This window comes from Arabidopsis thaliana, chromosome 5 (assembly GCF_000001735.4).
Source record: "Arabidopsis thaliana chromosome 5, partial sequence".
Lineage (NCBI taxonomy): Eukaryota > Viridiplantae > Streptophyta > Magnoliopsida > Brassicales > Brassicaceae > Arabidopsis > Arabidopsis thaliana.
In genome coordinates, this window is record NC_003076.8 from 8,224,887 (window position 1) to 8,238,393 (window position 13,507).

At 36.7% G+C, this 13,507-nt stretch overlaps 4 protein-coding genes across 11 annotated transcripts; 2 read left to right on the forward strand and 2 right to left on the reverse strand.

The window, feature by feature from the left end:
• Positions 1-974: 974 nt before the first annotated feature.
• On the forward strand, positions 975-2,896 carry AT5G24220 (Lipase class 3-related protein; the record flags this gene model as incomplete). The annotated part of the gene is made up of 3 exons (NM_122328.2): positions 975-1,087; positions 1,284-1,911; positions 2,276-2,896. 3 exons carry the CDS (start codon positions 975-977, stop codon positions 2,663-2,665), a joined length of 1,131 nt encoding a protein of 376 aa, NP_197810.1. The 3' UTR covers positions 2,666-2,896.
• A 1,046-nt stretch (positions 2,897-3,942) lies between these two features.
• On the forward strand, positions 3,943-6,078 carry AT5G24230 (Lipase class 3-related protein). Of its 3 annotated transcripts, none has more exons than NM_122329.4 (4): positions 3,943-4,088; positions 4,267-4,399; positions 4,659-5,301; positions 5,593-6,078. In NM_122329.4, exons 2-4 carry the CDS (start codon positions 4,296-4,298, stop codon positions 5,953-5,955), a joined length of 1,110 nt encoding a protein of 369 aa, NP_197811.2. In that variant the 5' UTR covers positions 3,943-4,088; positions 4,267-4,295; the 3' UTR covers positions 5,956-6,078. The 3 variants fall into 3 exon arrangements, with proteins under 3 accessions (NP_197811.2, NP_001331133.1, NP_001331132.1); NM_001343854.1 differs by having other exon boundaries at positions 3,965-4,088; positions 4,285-4,399; NM_001343855.1 differs by lacking the exon at positions 3,943-4,088 and having other exon boundaries at positions 4,093-4,399.
• AT5G24240 (phosphatidylinositol 4-kinase gamma-like protein) lies at positions 6,030-9,264 on the reverse strand. 2 transcript variants are annotated; one of them, NM_001343856.1, is made up of 3 exons: positions 8,472-8,499; positions 6,696-8,336; positions 6,030-6,604 (listed from the first exon to the last, which is right to left on the reverse strand). In NM_001343856.1, exons 2-3 carry the CDS (start codon positions 8,037-8,039, stop codon positions 6,224-6,226), a joined length of 1,725 nt encoding a protein of 574 aa, NP_001318634.1. In that variant the 5' UTR covers positions 8,040-8,336; positions 8,472-8,499; the 3' UTR covers positions 6,030-6,223. The 2 variants fall into 2 exon arrangements, with proteins under 2 accessions (NP_001318634.1, NP_197812.1); NM_122330.2 differs by lacking the exon at positions 8,472-8,499 and adding an exon at positions 9,075-9,264 and having other exon boundaries at positions 6,056-6,604.
• Positions 9,265-9,797: 533 nt separating this feature from the next.
• AT5G24260 (prolyl oligopeptidase family protein) lies at positions 9,798-13,408 on the reverse strand. 5 transcript variants are annotated; one of them, NM_122332.4, is made up of 6 exons: positions 13,274-13,408; positions 12,577-12,970; positions 11,968-12,165; positions 11,850-11,879; positions 10,641-11,750; positions 9,798-10,533 (listed from the first exon to the last, which is right to left on the reverse strand). In NM_122332.4, exons 2-6 carry the CDS (start codon positions 12,922-12,924, stop codon positions 9,979-9,981), a joined length of 2,241 nt encoding a protein of 746 aa, NP_197814.1. In that variant the 5' UTR covers positions 12,925-12,970; positions 13,274-13,408; the 3' UTR covers positions 9,798-9,978. The 5 variants fall into 5 exon arrangements, with proteins under 5 accessions (NP_197814.1, NP_001332760.1, NP_001332761.1 ...); NM_001343858.1 differs by having other exon boundaries at positions 9,802-10,533; positions 13,107-13,374; NM_001343859.1 differs by having other exon boundaries at positions 9,836-10,533; positions 13,154-13,274.
• Between the last annotated feature and the right edge of the window lie 99 nt (positions 13,409-13,507).

The following is a 13,507-nucleotide window of genomic DNA, read 5'->3' on the forward strand; positions in this document are numbered from 1 at the left end:
TCATAGTGTATATATGGTTTTAATACGAAATCATAGCGTATGATTTTAATAAAGAGTTTATGTTTGATCTTATCGTTTAGTGCATAGTCAGGATACAACATGTAATATATAAAAACATGCTCTTCAAGATGGAGTGTCGTATGTGACTCCAAGCTTTCAGTAACAAATCTTGGAAATGGCGTGAGGAAAATTGTGTTGACCCCATAATCAAAATTTTGTTTTAGGGTTTATGACTATTTTAATTAGTTTGACTATGTGTCCCAATAAGAAGAAGGAAGATTTGTTTTCCAAACACATATAGATATGATTTGATAAATCGAAACAGTAGTACACGGTCTCAAAGATTAATTCACACATCTAAGTATGTTTTTAATTGCTAATTTGTAGAAATTTTGTCAATTTGTAAAAAAAGAAATAGTTGATACGGTCTGGCTCATGTCAGTGTGCTTGTGTCAGTCTTAAAGGAACAATATCAAAGCTAAGTCTCCGGATCAAAAAGTCTTCTTGTTTTTAGCATCTATATAGATAGCAATATGCTTTTCTGTGTGTAAACTCAAACCAAAAAAATAAAAATTGGAGGAACTCTTTAATTAGTTTGTTTTCTTTAAAAGATTACTTCATTCGATTAACTTCTTCGCTCCTGATTGACCACGGAAAAGGTTTTTTTTTTTTTTTTTTCTTATTAATTTTCACCTTTTTCTCTTATTATCTTTCCTTTTTAGAAAACATCTTTACATTTTTTTTTTATCAAAAAACTGCTTGTATGTAAAAGAATGACTGATGTATATATCATGAAAATGTCAAAAGAAAAAGAGAGTAGAAAACATATAACTATGAACTTTTCTTTCTTTAGTTTTAATTTTTGGTAAACATACATTTGCATGTTGTTCTTCACGTACCGTTTTACTTAAAATTAGTTTGATTACTAATTGGCAATGTAATATCTTAGATTATAGGAACAGGAAGAAGTAAAAATGGGACGAGGTTCTCTCAGGAAATTGATAGGAGGAGGAGGAGAGATGGCCTCAGACTCAGATAGAGACGTTTTCAGCATCTTTGGCCCCTTCCATCTTACATCTATTGATTGGTAAACCAACTTTTAAATTTACTATTGATTGATGTGGTATATGAAACGATTTTGAAAATTGATGTAGGAAATAATAAATTAGGGAACGTTTTTTTTATCTGGCGCAAGCAAAACTTTTCAATAACCAAACTATATATACATAACTTAAAGCGTTACAAAGTTATCGATATATAATTGGTTTCTATTTCTTTAATAGGACCAATTCGTACCATCGAACGTCAGTAGCATCAAGTTTAGTAAATGGAGTGTACACAATGGAACGGGACAAGCAAGAGAAACGGGTAGGTTCTGAATCACGAGCCATGCCCTGGTGGGATTTTTTCAACTTCTCTTTAGTCGAAACCTTGATCGACGACTACGACAGCTCCATATACGGTGCTGTTTTCGAATACAAGCTCTCCAACCTTTGCCAAAATACCTCACATGCGAAAGCGCCTCCACGTTATGTGATTGCATTCCGCGGCACGATCCTAGAGTCAGATACTTGGATGACTGATGTGAAACATAATCTCAAATTTAGCTTCAACACCCTCCATGAAGGCGGTAGGTCTTTGCAGGCCATACGAGCAATACGCAGTATGGTGGACAAACACAGTGAAGCAGCTATCTGGCTTGCTGGACACTCTTTGGGAGCCGCCCTAGTGTTGCTGGCTGGAAAGACCATGACAAGTTTTGGATTCCTCCTCGAAAGTTACATCTTCAACCCACCCATCTCGTGTATTCCTCTAGAGCAGTTACCTGGGGGAAAAAAAATTAAAGGTGTGTTTCAATTCACCAAGACTGTCGTCAAAGCTACCGTAGCTATGGTCTTAACCGATCTACAGGTAAATAAATAATCTTTATAAAAAAATTAAAAATGTTTTCACAACTTAAGATAACTAGTTCATAATTAATTAAGATGGTTCAATCATTAATTAAGAGTCTCAATAGCTCAATTAATAAAGTATTTCACGAAAAGTTTAGAGGTTGTTGGTTCGAGTGATACTTAGGAGGAAACCATCGTAAATGCTTTTGTCCCTGGCTTTAGAGATGTACGGACCATAACCTCTTATCGTGTTAGTCAAAGGCTAAAATATCAAGTTTCATCCGTTTGCGATTCCATGTTGATTGAGATTTTTAAAATATATAATACTAGTTTCAAGTTTATTTTCTTACAAAAGAAACCGTGTTTGTCTTAAATTATTACAGGTTCAAGAAGACGATCCAAAAACAGCATCATGGATACCTTATTTATACGTGAACCCAGCAGATCCAATATGTGCGGGATACATCGATTACTTCAGACACAAAACCTTCATGTCTGAGATAGGAGCAAGCCACATCGAGAGAATCGGTGCTGGAAAGTCAGTTAGGAGTCTATTGATGGGAAAATCATCATCATCAGATTTGTCAACGGAACCTCTTCACCTTCTTCCATCAGCAGATATGATTGTAAACAAGAACAAACCGACTAAGGTTATGACAGCTCATGGACTTCATCAATGGTGGGAGCGAGACTCGGCCATGAGGGAAAATTGGGAAAGCTGCTGCATCAGACCTTACCCTGACGGCAAATTGGAGCAACTGACCATACAATAAACAATAAAAAGGAGACTCGTATATAATTAGGCGTTATGCCTTCAAGTGTTCTTCAGTTTCCACTTGTTTTCATGTTTTTTTTTTCTAGCTTCCATTTCTTGTTTGTCTCTATGTTCCCATGTTTTATAACTCTTTCTCTTTATTTTGCTTCTTTTTAGTTTGATTTTTTGTTTTCCATGTAATTGTTTATAATAATTTCTTGGAACTATACTTTTATGTTTTCTTTAACAAAGACAATATATAATAACTCAAATATAATGTTATAAACGTGTGATTCTTTAATTAAAAACATACCATAATTAACAAAAATATAAGTGATTAATTAAAACCATACCATTTATGATATTTAAAATATATTAATAAAAGAATTGACCATATTTAATTAAAAGATTAGTTTATAGATATATATGTGTAGTTTTGAATAACTAAAAATTATTGGCCTAGACCGGTACATCCCTTCAGACAAGAGACTAGAGCATTTATATGGTACTTTCACAAATGCCACTAGAATCAGCGACATCTATGCTTTGCTTGAGAATTTATACCTGCTGAATTATTAATACTTGATATGCCTCTCAATAACATCATGCTTTGATATAAATGCTCTAGTCTCTTGTCTGAATATATTATGCATGAGATTGAATAACACTATATTAAAATCAAGGCATGAAAGATTGCATGTTCATACTTATCCAATTTAAATAAGGAATTTATTAAAAATTTAATAAATTTTAAGTTAAACAATTACTATATTTTAAATACAATTTTAGTAGTAATTGAATACTTTAAAAAAATTGTTACTTATATATATATTTCACTTGAAAACATACCTTTAATTTATTAATACTAATTTAAGTTAAGGTCCTAACATTAATTTAACATGAAAATTTATAACAAAAAACTTCTACTAAAATATTGTGAGAATTTAGAAATATTGTATATATAGATATATATGTACTATTTTAAAAATATTTAAGAGTAAAAACATATGTTCCTCATCTTTCCTTTTCAGTTTTGTAGAGTACATAATAGGTTTGTTCTATAATTTCCCATATTAAGAGGAATTCTGAGTTGGAGAAAACAAATTACTTGTAAATAGTAAATATTTAGAAAATAATATAGTTCTCCTTATTCTTTTTCTTAAGGAGTAGTCAGCAATTAAAAATCAATATATTTATTTTCTTATAAAATATTTTTTATTGACAATTTGTAAATAAAGTAGGTTTTGATACACTTTAGCACGTTTCAATGTTAGAGAGATGGTCCCATTAAAGTCTCCAGATCCATAAATTAAACTTCAATACCCACAAGAAGAAAAGTCATCTCATCTGTAGAAAACTCTATAATTGCCTAGTTTCTTTTAGCGGATTCGTTTTCATGAGATTCGACTCATTCTAATAGAACTTTTGCGTGATACAAAAGGGTATGTTGTTTTCTCTTTTCTTAATTGAATTTCCGTTTTCTATTTCTTTTTGTAGCGTAACTACAACAAATTTTACCAATTTTTTGGAGTTCTTTTTGTCTTCTCCTCATTTTTCCTGCATTCATCCAAAAGGTGATTAATTATGATAAATTCAAAAAGAATTGATGTTTCTCTACAGTCTGTTTTGGATGATTAGGTAGAGATAATATGGAAGAAGAAGATGATGAGGTTATGGTCAGAGAGGGGCTAATGGCCTCTCAAAGAGAAATCTTCAGCATTTCTGGTCCAATCCATTTAACTTCCATTGATTGGTATATTTTTTTTGTTCCATCTCTTTCATTTTTAACCACAAATTCATCTTCCAAATTCATTTCACAACAAATTCATCATCACTAATCCTCCGTTTTTGCCAATTCAACGGGTTTAGCCATAGTCAACTCTAAAATCTTCTAAACATTCGTTTCCACAACAAGTTGCATTAAAATATTACATTCAAACAAACAAACAAAAAAAAAACTTAAAGTCAACTCTTTTCTTAAATACTAAAATTCAACTTGTGTCTTATGATAGGAATAATTCTTATCATAGAACCTCGGTGGCATCATGTTTGGTACAAGCAGTGTACACATTGGAACGAGACAGACAACAAAACAGGATTGGCCTAAAGTCACAAGCCAATCATTGGTGGGAGTTTTTCAACTTCACTTTAGCCGAAACCCTAATCGACGACTCAGACGGATCTATATACGGCGCCGTTTTCGAATACAAACATTTCTTCTCCTACAATTACCATCACACCCCTCATTCGAAACCACCTCCTCGTCACGTGATTGCTTTCCGTGGCACGATCTTGAAACCGCACTCTCGGTCACGTGACCTTAAGCTCGACCTACGTTGCATCCGAGACTCTCTCCATGATAGCACTCGGTTCGTGCATGCCATTCAGGTTATTCAAAGTGCGGTGGCTAAAACTGGTAATGCAGCCGTGTGGCTCGCCGGACATTCTCTTGGAGCAGCCGTGGCTTTGCTTGCCGGGAAGATTATGACAAGGTCTGGTTTTCCTCTTGAGAGTTACTTATTCAATCCTCCTTTCTCGTCTATTCCGATAGAGAAGCTAGTGAAGAGTGAGAAGCTTAAACATGGGGTTCGATTCGCCGGAAGTCTTGTTAAAGCCGGAGTTGCCATCGCCGTTAAGGGTCGCCACCATAATAAGGTACGTACAATGCCATTATACATAAAACAAATTAAATGTTCCCAAAAATTTCTAATATTTTGAAAAACTTGAAATCAAGCAAAATAAAACTTCTAAAACATAGTAGGAAAAAAAAACTGAATCTATATATGTTTAGTACAAAACATCAGTTACAATTAGAAAACTAGTGAAAGGTAGAATATAAATTTCGAAAGGAGTGTATGACTAAGTTTCTATGGGAAATTGCAATGGCTCTACTCTGAAGTTATTGGTTCGAACCTTACAAGAAATTGAATTTAAATTTATTTACAGGGTCAAGAAGACGATTCGTTCATGAAGTTAGCATCATGGATACCATATTTGTATTTGAATCCGTTAGATACAATATGCTCAGAATACATTGGTTACTTCAAGCACAGAAACAAAATGTTTGAGATCGGAGCCGGTAAAATCGAAAGAATTGCTACGAGGAACTCACTTAGGAGTCTGTTGTCAGGAGGAGGAGGAGGAGGTTCATCTTCAGATTCTTCTTCAGAGCCTCTTCATCTTTTACCATCGGCATATATGACGATAAACGCTAGCAAATCGCCGAATTTTAAGAGAGCTCATGGGATTCATCAATGGTGGGATCCCATGTTTAATGGTGAATATGTTTTGCATCAGTTTAATAACTAACTTCTACTTTTGTTGCTTCAAATGCTTTGAAACCTTTTTTTTTATTTTTTGTTTTGTTTATAATTGTAATCTGTGAAAGATGAAATTTGCTGCAGGTTTTGATGGAAAATATAAGTATGTAATATAGAGTCATTACCAAACCATTGTTTCCAAAAGCTAAGGAGATTAGTTCAAAGACAGTGACACTTATTTATAGTTGCGGACACTGGATATACATCTGTTGAACAATCACAAACAGATTGGAGCGAAAGAACGATGAAGATATTTTTCAGTTCCAAGCATACTGGTCGAGCCGGTTGTCCATAATGGCAGAGACGGTGCTTATAAACTCATCTTCGGTTGTCTCTGTGGGCACTATGGCTTCTGCATCATGTATGATTTGCTCGATCACAGATTCTTCCTTGAGTGTTTCTCTGCACATTATGCTTCCGATGGTAAAAGGTGTGAGACCCTTTGCAGAACCTTTCTTTAGAAGCATGGTTGAAATACGGAGGACACGGGTGCATGAAGGTGGAATCTCCCAACCATGGAATCTCAGAAGTTCGATGTCTTTCTCGGGGTCCAAGGATTTGATGTATTCCAATGTCTCTGAAGAGTATGGCTCTTTTGCTTGAGGCCAGTATAGCCATTCGAATGTGCAATCTTCAAACTGCACAAGAACAAATAAGGTGCTATGAAATTAAGAAAAAAGTGTGAAAATCAGAGATTCTTGTGTTTTGTATTCAGTATAGTCATTTTACCTTATTGGGAAAGCAATAGCCATGGTCTATTGGAGTAAGCACCATCTGACCATCTTTTCCATCTCGGCTAACCAAAATGTTGCCAGCATGACGATCAGCATTAGCCAGTCTTATGTCTAGTACTGATATCTTGTGAACCTGATCGACAGGGAATACTCGGTATCCCATATCTTCGCAACTTCCAACATTACTCACAAACATCTGCAGTGAGCCTATCTTTGTGTTCTCAGGAGAGAAACTGTAACCATTGGGATGGTTGAAATCTTTGTGCAAGCATTTGACCATTGTTGTTGGCGGAACACCAGCAAAACCGGTTTGGTCATGAGGAAAAGTTCGTGGTCCAGTCATAGGATAGTCCAAAATGTAGGCTGCTACTTCTCTGATAGCTCCTTCACCAACCTGTGTGCCTTTCTTTAGTCCCTCGCCATCTACTGAAACAGGCTGTCCATGCGGATTGTTCACAGCCATTGGTTCCTCGTCAATGGGCTTGAAGACAGAGACATACTTGTGTCCAGATGGATCTTGCATAAAATAAGCTCCTCCTGATCCATCAGATGATCGAATTGGGCCATTTCCCTTCTCCAAGCCTTCTAAAGTGGAGCTGATAAGCTCTTTCAGCAATATCGGAAGTTTAATTTCAGGATTAACAATAAAAGGCTCCACGAAGAACTCTTTAGGCTTCGCTTCTGATGATATGTTTTTTCCTCTTCTACCATCCACATTGTGCTTGTGATTTACATCTTCGATAAACACTTCAAAATCCTTCCCCACTGGTTTAGCTCTGACTTTAGCGGATTTGCTAATTAGCAAGTGAATCACATTGTCTCCATTTTGACAGAGATCAGTGATGAGTCTCTGGTCATCCAGCTCTTCACCATCTAATGTGAGTTCATGATCCCTGGGGATTCCGAGCTCTTTTTCCTTTGAAGCAATTTGCTGCTTCACGTAACCAACATTTCTACTCCTCTCAACAACGAGCTCAAACTCTTTCCCATCAACAGTTCTTACAGAAATGGCTTGAAGATCTGAAAGTCTAATAACCAAATGCAACAGTTTCCCATCAGCAAGGCCATAATCTCGAATTTGGGAATCATTTCGAGATACCTCTCTACCATCATACAGAAGTTTCTGCTTCTTCACAAAAAAACCCTTGATACTCTGAATCCTTAGCTTCACAGATGCTATTGAATCTGACTCCATGACCCGCTTAGGGATCACAGATCCAGCAATAGTCAGAAAAACCAGGATTGGGTCGTCTAAGTTGAAACCAAACCGTCCAATAATACCTGGAAAGTTGACAAGTTCCTCCAGGGCTGGACTCAACGCTACACTAGCAACTGACATTCCAACTGTACACTTCTATCCTAAATTCCTGGGAATGAAGAGAGCTCAACAGGGAATAAAGGCTGAAATCCCAGGAATCAACCCTTATTCTTCTCCCGTGAGCTTTAGAAAAGACCAAGTCCCTGCACGGGTTCAGGAACTCTGGAACTGAAAAGCTTTCTAACTCACATCTTGCCAATCAATATTTTCCAAAAGTTCATATTGAAGTTAAGACAACCCTAAACCCCCTATGATTAGGCTTTCGTACGAATTATCGTAGCTGAAATGTATCTCGTAATCACATCAATCCCAAAGAACCTGAATGAGAGAAACAATGATCACAGGAATCAGTCATGGAACATCAACAACAACAATCACTATTTTCTAATTAACCTCAGGGTATTAAAAATTATGATCAAACACAAAAAAAAAGATTTTTAAAAAAATACCAACCTCTTTGTATAGATGATGAACTATATAACCTTTTTTTTTTTTGTTGGAACATGAGCAAACTATATAACCTTTAAAACTTTTGTTCTCAATCTATATATAATTAGAAATCTTCAAAGCTAAAATTAGCTTAAAAAGCATAACCAAACAACAGCCACCACAAAATTAGTTTTAAGTCAACGTCTTAATCGGATTTTAATCATCACAAAACCAAACAGGCTGGCCTAAGTTTTTAAGACTTTATCTGATTACTAATCTTAATTTAGGTTTATGAGAAAATTAAGATTTAAACACTAATTCTCACACTTTTACAAATTCAAAGAAGAAGTAAAACCAATAATTCAATCCTTAATCACTAAATATAAGTCTCGGATCATCAAACGAGTATATCTCCAGAGAATCGCTACATAAATCTCCAAAATCAAAACCCGATTTCGAATTTCTACACACATTTCCCGATCATCGAAACCGATACAATTCATCATCCATGATCGGAAGAGACACCGGCGAGAAAATCGAAAATCGAAAATCGAAAAGAAGAAATTAATCAATTCTTCAGAGAAATCGAAAACAAACCTAGAAAATAAAATTAAGAAATGGTAATACCTCGGAATAAAAATCCGTGAAGCGAAGAATCTAATCGGAACTGGTGTTATTCGATAAAACTTACTCGCCAAGTTTCCGAGAATTCGAAAACCCCTCTCTTCAATTTTATTTCCCCCAGAAAATTTTAGCGTTCCCAGAAGAAAGAAAAAAAAAAGGGAGAGAGAGAAACAGTGGTAACTAAGTCTTCTTTGAACAGCGGCGAATTTTGTGGGGATGTATTTATAGAGTTTGACCTCGCTGACTTTTGACGGAAGTTTAATTGAGATCTTTAACGCCGTGAACTTCTCCACACGGTAGGGCAGATACCGTTTCCGTAACGGACGCAAATCTTTTATCAGACGAATCTAGAAATTACCAAATTCAAACAACAACACTTTTTGCTAGTGAATTCTATAAAAATTGAAATTGATCGTTTTCAAATTAATACATTTGTCAAATTTCTTTGTTTACAATTGGTGTAAATGGAATAGTTAGCAATTTTTTGGTCAATGGAATATTTAGCATAAAATGCAGATTTTCACCATTAAAGTCAATGTTAGACAAATGGCGATGACCAACGTGGCGTCGTTGGAAAAATCGAAATCCGTCAATCACCGGCGTTTTGGTGGGATCAGTGATACGAACCGATCTATAAAACCGCTAAATCGGTTTAATTTTGGGTTGCTTTGGTTTGATTCCTGATAACCGAACATAACCGAAAAATTCTAACACGAAATAGGCAGACTCATGAAGCCTCATAATGATAATTGAATAGAAACCTAAACCGAGAAGAACCATGTATGATTGTAAAATAAAAAGTGTTAACCAATTCAATAGGCATGATATATAATTTATATACCATGTAAAGAAATGAAAAAGAATGTGACAAAAAGCAAAAGCAACAACAGGTTCTGTGAAAGTATCTTCATAAGTTCTTCTCTATAAACTCCCAAATCCTCTGTTCCATATATATCCGGTCTTTCTTCTTCCGTGGCATATGCCGTTCATCGGGAAATATCAACAACTCGTACCGCTTTCCCGCTTCAACAAGCGCGTTCACAAGCCTAGCCGTGTGTCTGAAATGCACATTCTCATCGATCATTCCGTGTACTAACATCAGCTTCTGCTTATCGGTCAAGTTCCCGACATGGTGCATTACCGAGCTCTTTAGGTAGCGCTCCTCCTCCGTGGGAAGACCCATGTACTTCTCCGTGTAGAACGAGTCATAGCCATCCCAAGATGTAACAGGAGCACCCGAGACAGCGCAGTTAAAGATCTCAGGGTATCGGGTCAAGAGTGTAGCTGAAAGGTACCCACCGTAACTCCAACCATACACTCCAATGTGGTCTGGTTTAGCCAGACCTTGCTCGATTAGCCATTTGGCCCCAGTTACTTGATCTTCTGCATCAACATATCCACAGTTATGCTTCATCCAAGATTCAAATTTCAGCCCACGCCGTGCAGTTCCTCTGTTATCAAGCTGCACAAATCAGTGATAACATTTCAATTCTAAAGCATCATCTTTGAGTAAACCTTATTCAACATTTTCCTGAGTAAAAAAGAGAGAAGAAAAAGAATTTGTAGAACCTTCCAAACTAAGATGCCTCTGCTTCTCAGATACTGTGTCCTCATGTCGACTGTATTAATCCAAGAATCATAGACCAACTGAACGCTGGGACCTCCATAAACGTTAATCATTGTTTTATATGGAGGAGGACCAAATTTCGAACTGTCGGGTTTGTAAACCGCGCCATACAGTGTTGTCTTTCCGTCATTTGCTTGTATTTGAACAAACTCTGGAGGCTCTAGTTTAAGGCTTTTCAGTATCTGTATAGGAGATGTCTGCTCGTAGAGAATCTTGAGTACAGTTCCGTCACTCAGAGAGCAAAGAGAAACCCGCGGAGGCGAATCAACTGAATCATGAATGTCAACGAAGTTCTTCATCTGGTGATCGAGCACAACGATATGTTTTCCTTTCCCATGTGTAAGTCTCATGGGTTGACACCGAGATGTATTCCCAGCTTCCAATTTTGCGCAGTAAAGATTAGTCTCAAGTGGTCCATCAAGGGTTCCTGTGAAATACACCAGACTCATCGGCTCATTTACACCTGCTATTTGCTCAACCATCCATTCACCGCTAGTAATAGCTCCAAGGCATGTCCCATCAGACTCATAAAGATACAAATGTCTAAAACCAGTCCTCTCACTGGCCCAAATGAATCCTCCTGAACCTCTCGATGAAGGGACTTTCTCCAGAGGAGTAAAACAGTCATGTAAAGTCACCCACGTGTCGGATTCTTCCGTCAACAGTACGTTTCCTTGACCAGTGTTTATGTCAAAGCTGATGATTTTCAGTTTACTCTGCGACCTATTCAGAACCTGCACTATGAGGACATTCCCGGGCAGCCAGTTGACTCTACCAAGATACTCGTCCTCTGTATTGCCTCTTCCTCCGCACACAAGATTCATCCAAGTCGTCTTTCCACCACCAGCTGAAGAAACTACCCCGAGACGAAGTGTAGAATTGAGAGCTCCTGCAAAAGGATAAGCATGATCTTCTTGCGCCTCTGAACCAACCGAACGTTTTCCCTGATGCATTATTCTGAACAAAGGAATCTGTGAGGAGTCAACTTCTGTATAGGCGATAAACTTGCTATCTAATGACCACCAATACCCATTTCTCCGATCCATCTCCTCCTGAAATAGAAAAAGTTGCAAGAAATTATTTCTGATATAACATTCAATTTGTAGAATGAACAAATAAAATGGAGAAGTTTTCAGGGAAAAGTTTCTCACCTGAGCTATGTACTCAGCAAGGCCATGACTCTGCAACAACAAAACAAATCACAGTTATTCTCCTGAGAGTATGTTGATTAGACCACAAGAACAGTCATGTAGCAAAAGCTTTACTTACCAAAGTACTTCCATTGGCACCGCTAGTTAACTGTTGTGTCTGGTTTTTTAACAAATTGAGGACATGCAACTCGGATTCTCTTACGTATGCAAGAAATAAGCCATTAGGAGATAGACGAGGATCAATAATTGGAGAAGTGGGTGAACTTGGAACTATGAGCTCCGGATTTGGTGATGAAGAAAGGTCCTTCATATACACCTAACCATGGTCACAACACAAAACATACAAAAAGGTAACCCAATCAGAGTTTAGATTATTTCAAGACATTAAAAAAAGAATGCTACATGTAAGAAAGATCACTAATTCAGCTGATAAGATTCAGACTCTGGATTATGACGAACAAGCACAAGTCCTCTTTAATATCTTTGGATCAACGAAACCCTAAGAGATCTCCTAACCCTCCCAAGCCTATAGGCTCTCAACAAACCACATGGTCAAATGCCCCTAATAAGTTCTCCTTCCATCACATTCTAGTTCCTACCAGATTCAGTTCAAATTCATCTTTGTTCTCTAAAAAGTAACACAATTCCAGTAAAATTTCCACAGGTTTCAAGAAACTAACGAAGAACATAGTGTCGATTATAGAAGCAAGGAAAAAACAGAACATACCCCGGCAGGTAAAGGAACCACAATGAATCTCATCTTTGAGTTAGTCTTGACCCATTCATACCGAGTTACACCTAAACCACGCTCCCGCAACCTCTCCCTCCTCAACTTCTCTTCAGGTGAAATGTTACTCTCATCAACTCCACCATCAGGAGGACTAAAAACCAAATTAGATTCCCCTTTATTGACATCAAAAGCATACACCCTCCTTTTCAAATTCTTTTCAGGGCTAAACAAATAAGTGATCAAAGAATCATCAGGACTAAAGCTAACTGCAGTTGGAGCTACATAACCAGGTAAAGGCGTCTGAACAATATCTTCAACCCCAAAAGGAACGTCCTTATCCGCCATAAAGGGAGATCCTTTAGATTCTCAAAGGTATCTACTTTCCAACAAACTGCAAAATAACCATCAACAAGAATCTTCATTACCTTTGAATTGCACTACACAAAAAGGAGTCAACTTTATCACGTCAACGAAGATTAACAAACAGTAATCAATTATATCTTGAATTTGACATCAATGGGTACAACAATGATCAAAATGGTTCTTCAATTCCTCAGCAATAAGAATCAAATACATGCGTATTAACGGAAAAAGGAATCGTCGATTGACACTGGAAAGATGGGAACTTGTTGAACTAAACGAATTTGAAGAGGAAGAGGAAGATGGAGATTAGAGTTGAAGTTGGTGGGCTTACATTGGAAATGGAGCTGATCAGAGAGATTGAGAGATAGAACTAAAACTGGTTTGGTCCGTCTTGGAGATAGATTAGAGAGAGATTCCTCGGCTTGCTTTGTTTTTCAATTTTTATATATAATAAAGTGTTTATTCAATTAAAAATTCAACATTATTTAATATCTAGAATGTATAAATAATTTTACTCAAGAACTAATTAAAATAAGCAAAAATTATTTTCATAAATCATCTACTT

What these genes read in the sequence shown, in the direction of transcription:
- AT5G24230 (NM_122329.4), top strand. Translation starts at nt 4,296, where the DNA reads ATGGAAGAAGAAGATGATGAGGTTATGGTCAGAGAGGGGCTAATGGCC. An exon ending in CATTTAACTTCCATTGATTG is followed by an intron (nt 4,400 to 4,658) that starts GTATATTTTTTT and finishes GTCTTATGATAG; the next exon opens with GAATAATTCTTATCATAGAA. An exon ending in AGGGTCGCCACCATAATAAG is followed by an intron (nt 5,302 to 5,592) that starts GTACGTACAATG and finishes ATTTATTTACAG; the next exon opens with GGTCAAGAAGACGATTCGTT.
- AT5G24240 (NM_001343856.1), bottom strand. Translation starts at nt 8,039, where the DNA reads ATGTCAGTTGCTAGTGTAGCGTTGAGTCCAGCCCTGGAGGAACTTGTC. An exon ending in GCTATTGCTTTCCCAATAAG is followed by an intron (nt 6,605 to 6,695) that starts GTAAAATGACTA and finishes GTTCTTGTGCAG; the next exon opens with TTTGAAGATTGCACATTCGA.
- AT5G24260 (NM_122332.4), bottom strand. Translation starts at nt 12,924, where the DNA reads ATGGCGGATAAGGACGTTCCTTTTGGGGTTGAAGATATTGTTCAGACG. An exon ending in TGGTTCCTTTACCTGCCGGG is followed by an intron (nt 12,166 to 12,576) that starts GTATGTTCTGTT and finishes GACCATGGTTAG; the next exon opens with GTGTATATGAAGGACCTTTC. An exon ending in TTGCTGAGTACATAGCTCAG is followed by an intron (nt 11,751 to 11,849) that starts GTGAGAAACTTT and finishes TTTCTATTTCAG; the next exon opens with GAGGAGATGGATCGGAGAAA.